The following is a 20,558-nucleotide window of genomic DNA, read 5'->3' as shown; positions in this document are numbered from 1 at the left end:
TCGAGTATAAAAGACTTCAGGTTACCCGAATCACATGACTAGCTCCACCCACATGTACTCCAGTATAAAAGACACCAGGTTACTCATTTCACAGGACTAACTCTGCTTGCATGAACTCGAGTATGAAAGACACCAGATTACTCGTATCACAGGACTAGCCCCGCCTGCATGGACTCAGGTATAAAAACATTAGGTTACTTGCATCACAGGATTTGTCCCGCCTGCATGGACTCGAGTATAAAAGACATTAGGTTATCATATCACAGGACTAGCCCCGCCTGCATGGACTTGAGTATAAAAAGACACCAGATTACTTGTATCACAGCATATGGGCTCGTACCCCATGAAGTGGCGCTAGCGTGAAGCAGGACCTCGAGACATCGTTGCGTCAAGAATGGGTTGTAGCATAATGTCTACACCGTTACAATGTATCAGTTTCTATTGTAACGTCGTACTGACTCTAATGCAACGTCATCGAGATGAGCTGGGAAAGGAACATTTGACGTCAGGGTCCTCCTGCCGGGCGTTTGAAACAGGTCTCCATTGAAAACTACACCTTGACTTCATTTATGAGCATTGCCCTTTGGGTCCGTCCTAATGCAGACTTACATCTGCAATCCACACAAACACATCTGCAATCAAAAATCGAGGACAGACAGACTCTATAATAAACCAGTAATTATAACTGGACATCAAATATAATATTAGGGGTATATCCACAGTCGGACTGTTTTTCACGTCAAAGGCCCAGTGTAGCGTACAGGCAATATTTAAGCCTATTTCAGGTCCTGTAAAGACTGGCATGAATGCAGCTTGTATTATTATGAAGTTAAAGTTACTTTCGACAAGAGATTTCAATGCATTCCAACAACAATCACCCAGAATTTGTAATGTTTTATATTTATTTCCACAATACAATAATTTACAATGAAATGCACGTGTGTATGTACGAATTGTGCCAAACCAGACTTACATTTAACAGAAATATAATTCAAAAAATAAACTTTAGTCATGTCTTTTCTTTTTAACAAGAAATTCATACATAATTGATATTTTAAGGCAAAGTTTAATTGAAGCCTTAAACAGCTGATATGCTGGGGGCAGTCAGTATAAGTTCAGCTCTTGTAATTTTGATAAATTATATTTTAATCTATTTACAATAAAGCTACGATATGCATGCAATGACATTCAAAAGGCTGTTATATTTTAGACTAAAAGTGCAATCACTATTAATTCTGTGGTTTCTATTCCCAATAGTCTGATTGAACATAATTATTCCCCTGCATCTATGAATACCAACAGTTTTCAACAACCAAACTAAAGCTGACTTGAGGTATATGTACACATGTTTGTTCAGTTGGTCTCAAACACATTACTTGGTCCATCAACCATCAACTGGTTTCAATTTTTCCACAAATTTTAGACTCCAATTCGCCTTAATTGTTCACAGATGACCATAATAGATAAGACATGCCTTGCACAAACAATCTGCTGACAATAAACCAGAATGACCCCCTTTGTAATCAATGATAGTAAAAATTAAGACTTTGTCAAGTAAACTTATATAAAACCTCTTTGCAACAATGTATAATGTAAAAATTACACTGTTAAGACGGTGGGTAAAGTAACAGAATAAAATTCGGTATGATATGGCTACTTGTCAAACACCTGTTTATGTATTGTTCAAAATAATAACAATAATAAAACTAAAATAGAACATAAAAATTATGTTTCTACTTTGTGTATGGTGGGTCTGACCTAAAACTTTCACTTCTTTCTGGTGGCAAACATTTCTGGCTTATTTCGTCCAGAATTGCAGGGAACAACATATTCCCCAGTCTTGAAAACAGATTATGTGTAGAGTATCATCATAGAATGAGAATTCTATTTTTTGCAAAATGGGAGGGAGTGGAGGTTAATTTAATCAAAGACATGCCCATGAACAGTTTACATTTTATATAAATTCATTTCTTTTCCAGGCTGTTCTCAAAATACCTCAAATCAGACACCTCAAATCCCCTTGCATCACCTAGCTTCGCTCACCAGGTAAGCCTGTGGATGAAGTGTAAATAACTGAACATACAAGGCAGGCATATGTGATATCATTAATGTTCACTCATGTCATCAGATTTTTTATGACTTCAATTTTAATCATAACTGTGGCAACAATCTATGCAAAAATAAGTAAATTTGGCCAAAATGCACCCTTTGGACTAGATAATAAAGCACTAAACCTTGACATTCACTGTATAACTTTCAACATATCAACAACATCGACATATTATCCATGATACGTTACAGATTTGTGGCCACAGAAAAATTGATGTCACCTTTTCAGTCGATAATTCCACCAATTAAGCAATAATAAACAAACGTGTCAAAAAAACCAAAACAAAAAAAAACCTAACAGCATGATATGCACTAATGTTTACAGTTATGTCAGATGGGTATCTAGAAAATGTAACAGTGTTAATATGTGCTAACAGATGTGACCTTATTTCATGCCTAAAAGCAAAACAAAACACAGACAAAACCCCCAAGATAATATATCAAAATGTTTTGGGGTAAATTTTCTTCAAAACAAATAAGCTGTTTTTGTGTACAGATGTATAACCCTGAAGTAACATATTACTGAACAAGCTGTGCATGGTGAGTATTCTGCTTTGACACTATGCCTAAAGAAAAAAAATGGACTGAACACCATCACTACATGTACCATGACTACACTGCTGGATCCATGCTAGGACAGCCCCATATACCCATACATATACATAGATACATCAAAACTACATTGGCATAAGTACTTGTACTTAAAATCTATGTCGACAAGCCATTAAAACTTGTCAATGGTACATGCATATGTATATATATTTGTATTCACACAAACACAAAGAAAACATACGTTAGGCTATAGTATATACATGTATGTGGTGTTTTATGTACAGATATATACTTTGCACATTATACTGCTTTCTAGATGGAACATACAGGCAACATCAGCCAGCTATTCATGCAGGAACAAAGACCATAAAAGGAATTCTAACATAATGCAATTCAATTTTACACTCTTGTTACACAACTGCCAGCACATATTTATGTAATTACCTAGCACAATAAATAATTACCAACACTTGGTCAAAATTTGGAGTATTTGGTATGGGCTAAAAATATAGCTTTGTGCAGAAGATATTCTGATGGTTTGATATAAATGATTTTCAACAGTTTGAGTGCTAGAAAGTGTACAGCTTTTCACAAAACAGTTTAAAACTTTTTTGATTATCTTTAACTTCCACCCATTATAATACATGCTGAATATAACAGAGGGGATTTTCAAGGTCTGGGATTTTTTTCAGAGATCAGAGATACAAATTAGGAAAAAAGGACATGTATACATGAACGTTTGTAAAAAAAAAAAAATGTGGACAGTAGTTTGCAGATCTGGGACAGGTGTAAGATGTTTTAGTCATACCTCTTTGACCGTACTGCGACACTTTCATTGAATAAAATGGTTAAAACGCAGGATTACTTGTCCACTAGTTTTGCTTTGTTAATCAGGAACCACTGATTCACTGTTGTGAAAAGACATTCTCCTTTTACAAGGCTATCATACACTGTACATGTGTCAATGATGTTTGGCTAGCCATGCCTATTGCACAAATTAGAATATCTCTGGGGGTTCCCCTGGTAATAACAACAAAGTTCATGGCAACAATTCATATATAAATGATATAGGCTGATATACTTGTCTGTGCAACTAATATGGCAATGCACCAAATGATCTAATAATAGTTAATGGTTGTCGAAAGTTAAACCAAACAGAATTTTTTTACCTTTGTCTTCATTTCAATACAGATGATAAATAAATGAGTTTAAGCCAACATTAACAACTTTATAACTATATGAGATTATAACACTCTGATAACTGCCAAGCCAATAACTTGAGCCTAACCACAGCCTACCAATATCTTATATTCTTTAGAAAATCACATGGGCAGGTTTTCAGGCAAGGCCAATGGCAGAGAACATCTGCATTTAACGGGTTTCACGTAGGAAACACAGCATCCTCTATAACAAGATAAATAGAACAAAAACCTGCCTATCAATAATTTAGGTTCAAAACAAAACAAGAGACACAGATATGATATTCAGATCCCAAAATTCCAAAGTACAATTTATACGAACAACACAAATTTGTTTTCAAAATCAATTTTTATACATATGGTACATATTTAAATATCCTTTATATATATAGGCATTTTACATTTTTGTATATATGTTGATTTGATATAATACAATCATTTGCACTGAGATTGATTCAATATCTTGACACAATTAAACTGCACTGCTGCCCGTGAAAACTGGTCTGAGAAGAATTCCATGACAAACTCAGGAAGTGGCTAAATGCATACTGCCTGGGCATAAATGTTTTTTGAGGAACTTCATCGGCTGATTCTATGTAAAAATACATGCAGATCAGTCACATCATAGTAAATCTACCTCAATACCAAAAATATTTACCTGTAGGATAATACATTCACAACATAAGCCAACCTCTAACCTGTTTACCAACTATCTAGCAAACAATCACAGCTAATGTGTATTTCACATGTCAGCTATTAATACTAGTATATTTTTTTTTCTTCCCTACTTGAACAGGTTGGATATAATTTTGTAGTTAGTGAAGCATATATAGCCTTAGGTAACATAGGATAAACAGTGTCCAGAAGCAGAATACTAGTCCTTGTAGGATGATTCAGAGACAGATGTATTCTCACAGATGCTTTATGAGGCTCTCCAGTATTCCACATGGACCTAACAGCCATGGAAACACCTGCCTATCTAAAATTCTTAAAGCTTAATGTAGTGGTGAGGGCACCCACAATTCAGTCTACAACAGACAGCCTCTCCAGAACAAGAACAACAAACAGCTAACACTTATCACACAGATGACCACAGGCCAGGCTTCTGTCCCTGGATTCAAACATGTCTAGTTATCATTTTAGGAATGCTCACTGAAATTCATCGTCTGAGCTGAGTAGAGTTGACTTCTCATTGAGTTTCTGCCTCTGAGGGGGAAGGCGAGGTGGGGGCACGCCCTGAGGATGAGCATGCACCCCATTGGCCAGTTCACCGTTTCTGTGGGTGGCAGTCTGATGGGTGGGTGGGATTTGATGCTGATATGGTTGGTCGTAGTAGGAGCGATCAGCATCGATGTGGTCCTCATCGTGTGGAATCTTCATGCCCTGTTGAGTGTACTGCTGGTACTGGGGGTGGAAGTTGTGGATGGCATCCTGCATGATGTCCCGTGGGTTCATCGTCTCCTTGAGGCTGCTGGAAATACTCTGTAATGACACAGTCCTCCCGTGAGTCGTGGTTGAGCCTGAGCTATAGATGCTGTGAGGGAACGCAAACCTCAGAGCAATAGAAGCAAAGAACATCTCAATGCAGATGAGAAAGTTCTGCCAGCCAGCGGATACTGTGCCTACTCCTGCAGTCTTCAGGCCATACTGAGAGAAGATTGGGCTGATGACACTGGTCTTCTCAAGGATAGCCAGCACCACACCTGTAGGAAAACATACACAGTTACCCAAGGACACTTCATCCCACACATCTGACGGTCACTACATTCACTACATCAAGAAGCCACAAGCTGGCCATTACGGTTACATGTCTTACGTCATGTTTGCTGGTGCTTCCCAACAGGAGCTGGAACATAAGTGGCCAGTAAATGTTTCAGGCAAACAACACACTAAGCTGCGGTGATGTCACCTGTAGATTACCTCTCAGGAAAGTGGTCTCCAGGGAAACAGCACAAATTTTTTTCCAAATCTAAATAACAACCAACTTGGATCTGAAGATGAGATTTATGCACTATGTAGCATTAGGAATGTCTGCATTTAGCAAATTACACAAACACTTACCCTGCCAAAAGGAAAGAAAGATGGTGGATTTGATAGTGAAGAACTTCAGAACAGGTTCGTATGGGCTGAGCAGTTCCCGCGTGGCAAAGTAAAAGAGAAAGAGTCCGTACAAAGCCAAGCTGATGGACACATTGTAGATAATGGTAATGTACAGATACCCACTTTGCGGCCTGTAATAAAGACATAACAAAAGGTGTTATAGGTGTTTGCACTGAAATAAAGGGGAGATCACATATTTGGGTATGCATTATCTCCCCTTAAAGGCATTTAAAAGTATATTTATTGCGCTTCTTTTCTGATCAGCATGTTTTATCATCAGCATGTTTTAAAACTGTAACACTTAGAGGAAATCATTTTTATGTTCAGAAATACATGTAACCGATACAATACAGACAATCAGCAAGCTGAGTACTATGCTCAGAGCAGTTTATGATGAGCATCCGTGTATAGTCCAGCTGCCAAATGGAACAGCAGAGCAAAGTTCAGAGCCCTACCAGAGATTCTGATACAGACTGGGAAGTTATGAATGACACAATGATGCTAACAAATGAGGTAGGACTGTGAAAAAAAATGATGAAAACTTAAGATGTGTAATACCACTATCATCTATATCTATATCTATATATATATATATATATGTTTATATATCATATATTATCTACCCACAGAAGAGTTACTCAGCATATTATTAAAACTTAATGAATATTTAAAGATAGTACTTACGAGAAGTTACCATCCTTGTAGTGTCCAAATGCCTGAAGGATTAGAGTGATGATTGCCATCACAGGCTTGATGATACAAAACTGAAGGGTTGCCTGTAAACATAACCAAATTCATACATAAGAATTTATATCACATTAAATAGAGCATATTGCATAGTGACAGTTGAATATCATAAATACTTTATGATTGAGAGCTGGAAAAGATAACCTACACAAACATTTAGGATATTCAACATTTACTGTGCAATATTCTATTTATCATTTATATTTTGACAATATTGTGATTTATGTATCTGAACAAGTTTAAGCAATGTTTTTAGCTGTAGGCCTTCATAGACTTATGACATTAAACAAAATGTTTCCTTGTGACGTCATGGCGTCGGGGTGTGTAATAATAATAATGATATCTAACTCCCGCCAGAGAAGGAAAACCTAACATTTCCTCTTTATATAAATAATAAAATAATGTTTGGAATATCAACTTCATGAAAAATTCTATTTTACTTATTTCTTTGACTGGTGTTTAACGCCATCAAGAATATTTCATTTAGACGACTGTGGCCAGGTTTAATGAGGGGAGGAAACCTTTCATTTCTTAAGACATAATTCTACTCTGAATTAAATCTAGTGTACAAGACTGAGGCTAATTGCAGAAGTTGTCTTCATTCATCACATGGATAATGTGTGGTAATGTAACTCATTTGTCAAGGATTATCATTTGAAATCCACCACAAACATTTTCTCTGTTCTCTAAGCACTACCAGTATGCAATGGCACACTAACACTGATATGTGGATGACAAAATACAACCACAGAAGGCATAAAGATACATACATGTGCTGAGACATGTGAGATAACTGTAAAGTCTTGGATGTTGCATCAAAAACATCTATGTGCTTTTAATGAAGCCTTTACTCACCTGTTTACAGAACCTCAGGAAACCAATAGTGTACTGTCTCCCGGCCAGACAACAGGTGCAGTAGAACCAGCTGGATCTGAAAACACAAAAACAATCAGTAGTAATAACATACTGATCTAAATCCAGACTATCACAAAAGGAAAAGATCACATCATCATCTGAAAAACCATTTCATACAGCTTCCGAATATGGTTTTTATGATTTGTTATTTTTTTTCTACAGTGAATAAAATGCAAAATAGTACTGAGCTTCTATGGACTTTTTTGGCCATAAAATACATGTACAATGAAGCACAGTGACGTCACATACAAATATAGATGTAGTATTACTTGAATATTATATACTATTACTTGTAGAAATGTAGCATCAGAACACACAACAAAAAATATGAAAACCATACATGTATATGGAATCAACACAAAATGTTTTTTTTTAGTCTGTTCTTTGTAGGCACTTTTCCATGCACTATTTCCTCTATAACAGCATGCTCAAAATTAGGATGTTTCCTTTGGGGATTTAGAAGATGAAATAAACAAATACATTCTATTCCAAAGTCTTAAAATCATTATCTTGCATCAGTCCAATGACTGCTCTATGTCTGTGAGGAAAGGACTTACTGGATGGGTTTCCCGCGGATCTCCGACATAATAGAGCTCTCCCCTCCAAGGTATTCATAACACAAGCTTAGGAAGTTGTAGATGACAAAAGCTGCAACCAAAGAGAGCCATATCAGCAGCAGCCCGAGTTTGGTTGCACAGAAACAGACAAACTATCAAGCAGTACAACTTGTACAATACTGTAACATTAAAGTCTTAACTCTTAAGTGAGTCTTCTAAAGTGCTGATTATTTACATACTACATGTGACAAATCTTACATGCACATCTTTCTACGGTCTAGATTTACCTTCATAGCAGTCTCTGACACTGTCAAAGTAGACATAGTAGCTGTCATTGTTGAAGAACATGAGACTGAGGAAGGAGTCGAATGAAAATATGGGAACAATGAAGAGGATGCGAACAATCCAGCGCTGCTCATTAGGGCAGGTGTAATACCTCAGGTGGAGGTAAATCTGAAAAATACAACAGAAATGTGCCAGTGAGTCAGACAGAGCAGTGACCGATATGAAACAAGGGAATGTGCTAGAAATGCACAACCTTTCATCTTTCATGAAACATTCCCCGTCGCTCCCCACCCCCCCATTATTTATTTGCATGCTGATTGATTTGTTTTCCTCAAATCAAGTGGCCCAATTTCATATGACCACTCCTAGTGAGTTTACTCACTAGTTGAGTTATTCATGTTGAGCGACATGTAGGATGAGAATGTGGTGGTCAGTCAGCTTGACCACAACACCACACAGTGTAAACAACTGCCACTAGTCAACATGCCACATGTCACAACGCATAAGGGAGTATACCACTGGCATGCTTAATGTCTAATGTCACTAACAGCAATAGCAGCTCACTTGAATGTGATTCATTCCACCATCAGTCGCTTAAGAACATGTTTCCGAGAGATTGGTAGCACTGTAAACCACCCACATGGCCGACGACCACGTGTGACTCGCCCGCTCAGGATTGTTACATGCGGCTCAAGCACCTCCAGCCCCGACCGGCCAGATGAACTGGTGATGAAACTGATGGGCTGCACAACAGGTAGATTTCAGCCCAGTCTGTCAGAAACTGCCAAAGAGAGGCTGGCCTCCGATCCTGACAACCACACCAGGGCCTCTTCCTCACAAAGCCTGGCGTCAGATCCGACTGACCCTGGCCAATGTTCATGTGAAGTGAACACTTGCATGATGGAGGGCAGTGCTCTCAATACCTCCATGTATGGCGCCGTGTTGGGGAGCATTATGCTAACAACAATGTCCTGCGGAGGGCCGCACACTGTGGTGCTAGTGTCATGATGTGGTCAGGCCATGGACAGCGCACTCGTCTCCATTTTATTGATGGCAACTTGAATGGGTATCAGTGTGGCACTCCAGGAGGAGTGGGACAACATCCACAAACCACCAATGACAATCTGGTGATATCTATCACTGGAGACACCGCTCTTTGTGACTGTAACGTTGGACACACTTGGTACTAAGGGCTGTGAACTGTGGTTAATAACCACTCGCCGCCATAGGTCCTGCATTATGGCTGCAAAATGTGAAAATCTGGTGGAAATTAAACCCACAATTGATAATGAATACTTACACTAAATGTTGAGTTAACACATTATTTAATACTGAGACAAAACAATACAAAAATTGCTTCATGCATTTATATTATTTTTGAGAGTACATGTGTATCACTGGCTGTATCCGCACCAAGGTCCATTCAGAGAAATTAGGCCTATCCTGCCATTCAACCACCAAGAACAGGAGTCAATAGCACTGGTCATCGGTCAAGGTTTAGTTTTCTCCAACCATACAGTATCTTGTACTGCTTTATTAGTTTGCAAAGAACACTCAATTGCACCACCATTTCAGACACTGAACTTACAATGTAAATATGAAAACAGAGGCAAGAAAAATTTCCTTCCTTGCTGTCATAGTGCATACACTAAACTTGCATGTTTTTCCTCTCCAAACCAAAATTTGTACTGGTATATCTTAGGTTTAGAATGAGAGAAATGCAAGTTTCTATTTAAACATATGTTTATAATGAAATGGCAAAATTTTTTAAATTTTACATGGAATAATACTGATAAATCAGAATACAATGTGATAGTCTTCTAAAACCTCAATAATTAACAGCAGCTTAATAATAAATGCAGTAAAGGCAACTCCATGAGATGCCTTATTTACTTCATCATTATCACCGAAAAGAGATCTGACTACGAGTCTAAAAACAGCATAATAATATATGTAGCTTCATCACCAGCACAGATCCACCAGTCTTAACTATATGCATATCATGTTACATGTAAGAGGATTCACTTGTCTTAACAGATCTATTACAGTGAGAGTTTATTATATATATCGAGACAAAGGAACACAACAGCAATATATCAAGCAGTATGTCTGTAGGAGAAGAGAGAGTGTTAATTATTAAGGCAGGACACAGGCCAAGTTTGGTACAGTTGAGAGTCTGTCTGGTCATGGCAGGCTTTACTGAGCTCTGGCTGGCCCCTAGGACCGGCTCAGCTACACCACCATTACCCACTGTGACACAGGAAATTCCATGCCAATATTGATCTCTTGGCCATAACAAAACTGCTATCAGCTAAGGCCAAATTGGTGACGTAGACCATCAAATGCCATCTGGTTGTGAAGCACTACAGGCTGAAAGCTTTCACCCTTTAACTACATGTATACAGTACCTGTTACAACCATGCATGTGTTCAAGTGCTTAAGGTTAATACTTCAAGTTTATACAGTCAACAACAAAGGTGCTGTAATCAAGGGATCAGTATCAAACATGTTTGACCACTAGAAACTAAGATGTAACAGGACCGCACTGCAATGACAGGTGTCTGTTTGGAAACATGCCATCAATCAGTAACATCTGATCACAGTTTTTGGTCACACCACATACTGTTCCTGCAAATGCACCATTATCACTGACAATACCACATATTAACAAGACAGAGTTGCCCAGTTTAAAAAATCTGTTTTCACATAGATGTCTAACTACCTTTAAAATTATATACTCCATCTGTCAAATACAAAAATTACGGACATTTTTGTTAAATAATTCTCTACAAAGCTGTTGCCTAGTACACAATGATTTATGCACAATAGATTCATGCACATATATACAGATCTTAAATATATTTATTTATTTGATTTGTGTTTCATGCTGTACCCAGCAATATTTCACTTATACAAAGGCAGCCAACATTACAGTGGGAGGAAACCGAGCTTGGGGAAATCGACGACCATCCACGGGTTGCTGGTAGACCTTCCCCCGTATGGCAGTAGAGGAATCCAGCTCACATCGACCACATTGGTAAGAGGCTCTTGGGTTGTTGGGCTGTGCTGGCACGCTAACCACCCCAGCCATAGAGGTCCTGATAAGTCATTCAATGTAGATTTTGTACCTACATGTATAAATGTGTTAGGTCTAAGTGTCTTAGCCAATCTCCGTCCTATATGACTTGTCCAATATGTATACATACACTTCTACACTGAATGATTATCTGACAGCATAGTTGGTGGTTCATAGTTGTTCATGGTGGTTCATAGTTGGCAGACACTCTATCGCTACACGTCAAAAAATGTGGTACACGTAATTGTGGAATTATTAATTTATTTGAAATTCGGCAAGATGCTACATTTATAACTGTACATGTATGTGAATGTTGCAGCTTATAAAGGAAGCCCAGACTATATCTTTATATAATGTGCCCACATTGGCAAAGATGGTCAAAGACTACTGAGTAGTGAAGGGTGGTGGTTTACTCTATCACTCTAGTTTCTACCCCCCATAAACCTGGCAGTCATATAAGTGAAAAATTCATACATGTTAATGTATATTCTCATAATGTTTATAGGTGACACAGCAAGTCAGCCTTAGACAAACTCCAATTCCTACAAAGTACTGCTGTGAATCTTCCTATTCTGAAGCGTGTGCTCATTTGACATCAGGCACTTTGTAACTATAAAATAAAGGAAACTTTATTAAGTCATCTCCTTCAATATCAAAAAGTATATACTGTAGGTTAGAAATTCTTACCTGGTGGCATGTGACCAGAAGGGCTGCAAAGGTGAAAACTCCAGCGATGCCCTGCGCAGCAGTGGTCTGAAGGAAGATCAGTGGCTGAGTCTTGTTCATGCTGATTGTTGAATTGCTGATGATGATAATATCAGTTGTGTTTACTGTTGATGGTGCCAATGTGGTGGTAGTGGTGGTTGTTGTTTCTGGAGACGACAACGGCGTCAGAGTTGCGTTGGAAGTGTTGCTCATCTATTAAAAAATAAGACAGGCCACAGAAATAAGAGCAATGAATAGACATCAAACAATATAAGCTGTAAAAGAAAGCAATGACTCCAGTACAAATCACTGTAAAGTGGTACATGTGTTCCATGATGTACAATCTATGCTCACCAGTAGACCTTCCACGTCTTATGTGCACGGCTATGCGCACATTTTAAACACCAATTCCTCAGGAAGATATATAAACAAAAAGCGAGTTTTCTCCCACAGATGAATTATTTTAAGTATGTTACAGTTCCAATTTTGAACACATTAAACATAGAGGCATATGAAATTTTCATGGTCAATGCTTTACACGTCAAATGCATCTCAAGTTGAGCATTTTCATTGTACAGTATTTATTAACCATTATCTTCATCTGTATTCGCATGCAGTGAGCCTGAGCAAAGCTTAGCTCATTTAATCTCTCTTTGTTCCAGAAAGAAAAAATCAAACACAATTTCAAAAACTCACAAATGCAGCAGATAATCACACATTTGCACATGCTTGAACAAGGCTTCACCAGGTATCCAGGTGATGCAGTATAAAAGCATTCATACAAACACAGTCACAAACACAGTTTCTTCTTTTAGATTAGCCTTCAAACCAGTTTTACATACATGTAGTTCATGGTCAGTTTGGAAAATGGAAAGGCACATCAAATAATCCATTCAATTTAACACGAATACAAATAAGTGAGACATCCCATTTTGAGGCAGTCGAGACAAAAACATAATATGACACACCAAATTTTCTGTATTATGTATACCTTTGTAGCTCTGATGAAGCTCTAAACAGCAGGCATATATAAATTGTACATATAAAGCTGACCAGTTGCGTAACAAAAACCCAGTTTCTAGACTAAATGTAGGTATACAAAGCTGATTTACACAAGTATGTGTACATTTATTTGTCATTTACAATTAATTGCTTTAGTGTATTGTAATATACAATGTACATACACGCAGGCACCACGGATCATTGCAAGCATGGCCGGAAGAAAATACATTGCACATGGGCTTTTATTTTTTCTCTCAGATCTTTCACATGAATGACACGAAAGTATGCATGCTTTTCATGAACTATTGGCATATTGTAATCAAGCATGCAATGTTTATTCGTTATTACATGCAAACCTCCATCTTGCCCACAAAAAGAAAAACATTTATCTCCTATCATTATGAATACGTTCTACGTTTCTCCTATCCTTATGTTGTACTATTTGAAATAGTTTCTTTACCTTCAAAATGGACAGCGCCCTTTCCATTGAGACACTTAACTAATGTTAATCAGTTAACACCAATGTGTCACGTACATGTACGTACATGCAATTGCAATTATAGTATTATATACAAAATGAACTATCTGCTTCATGGCAGCTTGTATTTCTGCTTAACCCGGGGGTTAAGGGCTCTGTATCCATTGATATAGTGTTGATGTAGTTCTCAGTTTGGTGGTTTGTGTTGAGCTTTGTTTTGGGAATTGGCCTTGCTTCTGATTATTGAAGCCCTAACACCTAACTTATGTAGTTTTGTCTTCAAAATCAAATTAAAGAGGTGCATAGATTGCACTGAAAGTTGTTCTTTAACATGCAAGAAGGTTGAAGAATTAGGGTAGAATGCAAATCCCTAGATTCAAACAAAAAGGGACAGGGTGACATTTCTCCAACGGGGCACTTTTTCATTCGAATAATGGTTTTTAAGGGCTCTCTAGTTAGGCCCAGCAAAGGGACAAATTTTACACAAAACTTTGTGCCAATGCAGTATATACATAAGCAAAGAAGTATATGTAAGTGTGAGCCTACTGACATAACTGATAAACTTACCCATGAGCACAATTCTTTACTCTCACTGCTTAAGGGAGTAAGGTACATGTGTACGGTATATGTACACTATATGTATGTACCTACATGACTTAATCACATCTTCACAACAGTAAAAACATATAAATTACACTTGAAAAATGGACAAGTGCTAAATAACTGTCAATCTTCAGGTAACTGTTCACTCTACAAAGACATGATTGCTGGTGAAGTTCATGTGTGGCACCACAGTCTAATAACTGCACTGTGGTTGACCTTTATTTGGGACAGCAGAACATGGTTGATGAGGGAGCACTGGGAAGCTGACAACTATCAGACTGGTTCCTGTGGAAGGCCTCCTTGTAAGCCACTGTTTGATACTGTTAGGGGATTTCTTGTGCAGAACACAAACATCAGCTACATGACATAGCCAGTTTTAGGAAGCTGTCCAGCTCTTGACAGCCTGGCTCCAGATGGGGAAAGGCCCAGTGTGAGGCCAGGGCAGATAATGACATGGTCTGTGGTGTGGGAGAATGATCCCTACTTCCTTATAATGACGGTGCAAATGTAAATGGGAGAGTCCACCTCTAAGTATGTCCATGACGCCCTATATACATGTAGTATGATCCCACATACAGAGAGAATAATGCACCTGAACTATAGGCTACATGGCTGCACAGTTATTGGCTATGTTCAGTTTAAAATGCTAAATAATTATATCCACACTTCAGTTCAGACTATTTTCTACATATTAAAACAGGTATATAAATGTAGACCTGTACCATTATTCTTGTAAATGCATAATTCACACCTTGTGAATGGACAACGTCAGGAAGTTCATGAATTATTATCCATCTGTTGTATTGTGTGAAAGATCTCACATTCACTTGCCCCGACACATGCCTGATATTATAAATATCTGAACATATATTTCAAAAACTACAGATTGTAGTACTTGACGTTTTGGTCACTGTTCTCTCAACAGTGAGTTTAGTTAACATTACTTAAATTTTAAGACTAAAAGCATCTTCATTGACATGCAGATTCTACATATATGTAAATTCACGACGTGCATACACAGGCAAGTACATGCGTATATATTGTACATGTACATTCAGCTACCGTGCATCATACGACATGCAATCTCGCTGCTTCAATAACAGGGGAATGAAACAGGTGGTACTAGCCTGGCTAGATACTAGTAGGCTACTTAAGATGGCTTATAACACTCACACAGGTGTACCATCATACATATACATGAAGCTCAAGGGCAAAAGGCACATTAGCAGATCGATCAGTCACTATCGTAAGTGGCTACAATTTCACTTTTTTCCTTTCTTTCTACAAATGTACTGATAACCTGCCCCATTTGAGTCAACAAAAGACCGAGGAGTAGAATGTGCTGCATACTGCGAGTCTTCTTTCTACAACAATATTCAAACCATAATGAGGAAAACTGCTGTATCTTCATCAAACATATCTACATTTATTTCAACGTTTATTTCAATATGGTCACCTCGCCATACACAGTATGTTTAAAAAAACAGAGAAAAACTATCAATATGCATCTTTACTGCTTTAGGCTCTGCATTTGTTTGTGCTCAATAAAATATGTTTTATAACACAATGTATATTACAACGTATGCAGATTTTGTCTTTAGGGATAATGAACTACAGAATGCATCAGTCAATATGTGCATAACAGTCATTCATTATTCATATCTCGGCGGGCCTTTAAAGGCTGACCTAACTGTCTAGACGGCCTAGGTTCAGACCACTACAAACATGAAGGAGAATATTTGTTCAAATCCAGCTGTTTCTGGTTTGGCTTTGATTGTTGGGAGGTTTGTCAGATACCTGATGAGGTGTGTAGTGGATTAATCCAGCCAGTAATTCAAGAACAATACCGTTTAATACAATAATATCTAAAACTGTCTTCAAACCAAATATAACAAACTGTATGAAAAACATTGCTTCCCCTGATGACTGACAAAGGAGACAATGCTACATCATTAAACAGATGTTTGTTACAACCAGTATGCATCCATCATGGTATTCTTTGGCTTGTTCAATGACACTGCAGATGAAACCTGTCCAGAAGAGGATATTCGTGGAGTAGATTCCATGCAAACCAATGATTAACACCAAGAAATTGGATCTGAACAGACTGACAGAAGGCAAATCCTGCTGATATATGCACATTTGTTAGATTGAACACTGGAATCCTCTTCCATGTAATACAATGTACACAACAGCCACATGCACTAAGACAAGGAAATATTGATTATAACAAATATCCTATAGTCTCTTCAAATAGTGGCTTCCAGATTATTGGCAAATGGGATTCATAAGAGTCACCCACTGTAATGATGTCAGTCCTATATTAAGACAAATGTGTTAGAGTAATGATGCCATTCTTCAAATGTGCACATTCAAATAATGGAAAGCATGTACGCTTATAAAACATACTGTCCACATGTAATAGGTTATAGGGGCTTCTCCTAACAACAGATTGTGAATGTCTATCATCTTGCCAGATATACACTTTACTTTCACTGGCCATGGCTGTAATATTTCACTTTTCACTTCCATGGCTGTAATAAGCCTACGTGCAAAGTCCATGATCTAAAAAGCCAGTCAGATGTTGTTTTCGCTGCATGCACTTTGGCAAATTCCACACAAAGTGGGCTCCTCTTTGTGATTTATGGCACACAAACACAGAAGCTAACTGATCTGACAGACTAATGCTCATCATCTTCTCTGCAATTTTATGAACAGTGAAAGTAGCTCTAGGGCATATTTGACAACAGAATATTTCTATTTTCACACAATGTTGTGAAGGAAACAGACAAAATTCAAAACTAACCTACCAGTACAAGTATTTTTACTGCATCTTATCATTATATTCAACAAAATATATAAGGATACATTCATCTTAATTCATTTAGAAATTTATTTATATGATTGGTGTTTCATGCCATACTCCAGAATGTTTCACTTATGTGACCGTAGCCAACATTATGGTAGGAGGAAACCGGGCACAGCCCGAGGGAAACCCACAACATTTGAAAATACATGTACTTCCAAAAGTCAGCACTTACATTCATTCCGTTATACATGTAAGACTGGATCTAATGACTTGAGTTATCAAAGTATATATACATTTCAATACCAATATTACCAAAACAGTCAATCATGTAAATGAATATGAGGAAATTGAAGTATGCACATTCCCACACACATACATTTATATCCACACAAGCTCTTGGGTACAGTGTTTACACAGGTACATGTAACAATTCAATCAGGTTTTATGACGAACCTTATGATTATCAATGTACACATGTGCCCATTGTACAAATATGGCCAGTAACAGGATTCGAAGTCTAGTTGTTCTTGTAATTGCAAAAGGGTTCCTAAGTAACATGCACATTTCCAGATTTGTTTCTACACAATGCAAAATGATGTTATTCAAAGTCATCATTAAAGTCATCAGATTCTCACTGATGAGTAACACCTGTTAATATAGCGGAAAGTATGTTATACATGCCTGGGATGAAAAGGTTACAGAAGAACATGAATCAAACTTTTACCATTGCACTCAAACTTACACAATGTTGGCAACTGAGATCCTGAGCTGAGGGTAAAAAACACAGATAATCATTGAAGACATTCAAATGAAGTAGGTTTGTTTGCAGCCCATGAAATTCCTGTGTAACAAAGGTAAAATCAAAATTGGTGGTATTTTATGACGCTGTATGTGCTATAAAGCTATCATAAGATACAAGCACCTAAAGAATATGACACATGATGTCTACCTTTAATGAAGTGCTAATGCTGTCAATAACCTGTGACAAGGGCGTACACTTGTGTGTGCAATATACAGTGTACCTATACTTAGATTTGGTAGCTAGTCTTCCAAAGAGTTTACCTGCACGTAAAAGGCACATGAATGCAAAAACTTCAGCTCAATACATAAAGTAATGAATGTGTGAAACTGGTAATTTACCATATTTAATATGCCCACAGCGAATCAACAATATCATCAAACAGCAACCCATTGGGGTTAATATGCTCTAAAGTGTATGTAAAACCTCAGCTCAATATATGCACTACATTTTGAGGTTCCACCCTGATCATTTTGGAGGTTGGAGTTTGAATTTATTCAGTTTCCACCAGTTTCATACTTGCCAGGATTTACTAGGGATGACACACTGAGACACCTATCTGGAATTGATAGCTGAGACGACTATGAGTACACACAGGCACATTATTTAGTGGCCAACAGTAGTGTACTGAAGCCAGCACGGGAGGTACAGAGGTGTTCAAGGTAAGCTTATGGATCAAGACAGGGCTGTGATACCATACGTAATCACAACCCTACAGAGCTACAGTTATCAGTCTTCGTACGCCTGTGAAGACTGACAAACCAATACCCAATCAGATGCTCGCAGCTGTTTCCAATCACCAAAACATAAAGGCACAAGGCCAATCTACACCAGCCTTTATGCTTGCTGGAGTCTTGAATTAAGTCTCTTAATCTCAGCTGGAATCTATTAGTCCATCTAAAAGGACTTCATGCACTACTTTAAAATTCTGAAATTCATCATCCATCCCGGTCTCTCAAAAAGCAAGGTGTAAAATTTCACACACCTACTTCCATCCTGTTCATCACAATCAAATTCACCTTCTCAGCTCATTTAGTGCTATATTATCATTTTCTGGCTGAATCTCAAACATTATCATCTTAATTTACCACCTTCACTCATGCATGAATCTAAGAATTCACATGACTAGTAAAAATTTGAAGAAACAAATGAAATTGCACCAAAACCCCAGTATAACGCCAGTAACGTATCTGGTTATCACTGATGGCAGAAAGTGCTTCTATGAGTTGACCATCTTCAACACGAGCACCGGATGCTAGAGTGTAACAGAGTAAAGCAGAGAAGTAAATGAAATGCTGCAGCAACATAAATCTTGAAATGGTTGAACTAGAATACATGCCATAGCAACCAATGCAAAGGTAATTTTGGAGGCATCGACAAAAAGGTGGAGCTATTTCTCCTATTATAAAGCAATGGCAATACCACCACACTCCGTAAACTGATGACATATGGCTTACGGTGACACAAAAACAGGATGACATTGACAGCCAGTCAATTCAGAGTAAAACCATAGCAAAAATAAGTCAAAATATGGTTAATTTTGGACTCACCTTTGAAAATGAAGTGTTCCTCTTAGTAAATGAGTGGGTCAATTTTCACTGTTGATCATTTCGGCATGATCAAAGGCGAAACACCCTGGTGTTTCTCTTTCTTGTTCCTGGATCCTTTCCGTGTGTTGTTATTTCAGTCAAACATGGCGGAGTGTGGAAATGACGTCATTGCATCAGGTGTCGTGACGTCACTGCAATATTGTCCATACATCATTATTTATAGAAAATTTCGTTAAACGCTTATAATATGGACTTAATTTTGAAATAATACAGCTTTCCCGAGGAAAACAACGAAATTATTAATATAGCTGGCTTTATGTAGATTTATGATACTGGAATATTCGGAGTATTCCCACTAATCTAGTCTGGATCAGTAGATGTAATTTCTAAAGCTGTAAACAAAAAATAAACGAAAAAAAAAAAAAATACCGCCAACGTCTAATACTTTATCTCAAATTCCTATCATCAGAAAATTCTTTAATATCTTGTCTCCATTTGTAACTCTCAAAGCAAGAACACGAGAAAACGCTAGTTACTTCCCTTGAAATATTGAAACATCTTCAGCATTCATGCTCAGAGGGCAGTGGGATAAAAGATGGTTAATGTTACTTAATATTGTGAGATACTGAAAGATGGACAGGAAGGGATCGTTCTCAAAGAGACCTACAAAAGGTGACACTTTTGCGGGAATCGTTTACTCTTACAAGACCTTACGAGAGATTTTAAAGTGGCTAAATATCGCCTGTATCCTTGTTGAACGGAGAACAACAACAACTCAATACTAAACATTTCACTACATCACAAAGTATCTAATAATGTTTCACTAGGTTTATAAGCCCCCAGTTTTGTGTGATAGTAGCTTAAATATATTTTTCATCAGAGTTTATGTGATTACTATTTTGTATTATGGCTTAACTACGTTTTATTTATGTTTAATCAGGGACCATTGTGGTCAAAGGGGTGCATGGGGGTAACTTGTACAGTGGCTTAGGAGCCTTTTCCCAATGTGATCACTGAGAGTTCAAGTCCAGCTCATGCTGGCTTCCTCTCCTACATGGGAAGGTCTGCCAAC

The 20,558-nt window shown here is 37.7% G+C and overlaps 2 protein-coding genes across 3 annotated transcripts in view; one reads left to right on the top strand and one right to left on the bottom strand.

The window, feature by feature from the left end:
* Nucleotides 1-881: 881 nt before the first annotated feature.
* Nucleotides 882-19,623, bottom strand: LOC135474819 (transmembrane protein 184B-like). 2 transcript variants are annotated; one of them, XM_064754432.1, is made up of 9 exons: nucleotides 19,487-19,623; nucleotides 17,880-17,905; nucleotides 12,228-12,458; nucleotides 8,467-8,632; nucleotides 8,180-8,270; nucleotides 7,563-7,638; nucleotides 6,645-6,736; nucleotides 5,922-6,091; nucleotides 882-5,563 (listed from the first exon to the last, which is right to left on the bottom strand). In XM_064754432.1, the coding sequence occupies exons 3-9, from the start codon at nucleotides 12,456-12,458 to the stop codon at nucleotides 5,010-5,012; spliced, it is 1,380 nt and encodes a 459-aa protein (XP_064610502.1). In that variant the 5' UTR covers nucleotides 17,880-17,905; nucleotides 19,487-19,623; the 3' UTR covers nucleotides 882-5,009. The 2 variants fall into 2 exon arrangements, with proteins under 2 accessions (XP_064610502.1, XP_064610492.1); XM_064754422.1 differs by lacking the exon at nucleotides 17,880-17,905.
* A 414-nt stretch (nucleotides 19,624-20,037) lies between these two features.
* Nucleotides 20,038-20,558, top strand: part of LOC135471785 (integrator complex subunit 1-like) — a 41,184-nt gene continuing 40,663 nt past the window's right edge. The window contains exon 1 of the mRNA XM_064751125.1: nucleotides 20,038-20,158. Coding sequence (XP_064607195.1) covers nucleotides 20,119-20,158 — 40 coding nt within the window. The 5' untranslated portion in view covers nucleotides 20,038-20,118. The remainder of the gene's footprint in view (nucleotides 20,159-20,558) is intronic.

Source organism: Liolophura sinensis, chromosome 1, assembly GCF_032854445.1.
Source record: "Liolophura sinensis isolate JHLJ2023 chromosome 1, CUHK_Ljap_v2, whole genome shotgun sequence".
Taxonomy (NCBI): Eukaryota; Metazoa; Mollusca; class Polyplacophora; order Chitonida; family Chitonidae; genus Liolophura; species Liolophura sinensis.
This window is presented reverse-complemented; position numbering and strand designations above follow the sequence as displayed.

Bases quoted from the DNA above. Each gene is read 5' to 3' on its own strand.
- LOC135474819 (XM_064754432.1), bottom strand. From the start codon at position 12,458: ATGAGCAACACTTCCAACGCAACTCTGACGCCGTTGTCGTCTCCAGAA. The intron at 8,271-8,466 runs GTAAATCTAGAC...CTTTGGTTGCAG, and splicing joins TGTCAGAGACTGCTATGAAG to CTTTTGTCATCTACAACTTC. The intron at 6,092-6,644 runs GTAAGTACTATC...TCTTTATTACAG, and splicing joins TACAAGGATGGTAACTTCTC to GCCGCAAAGTGGGTATCTGT.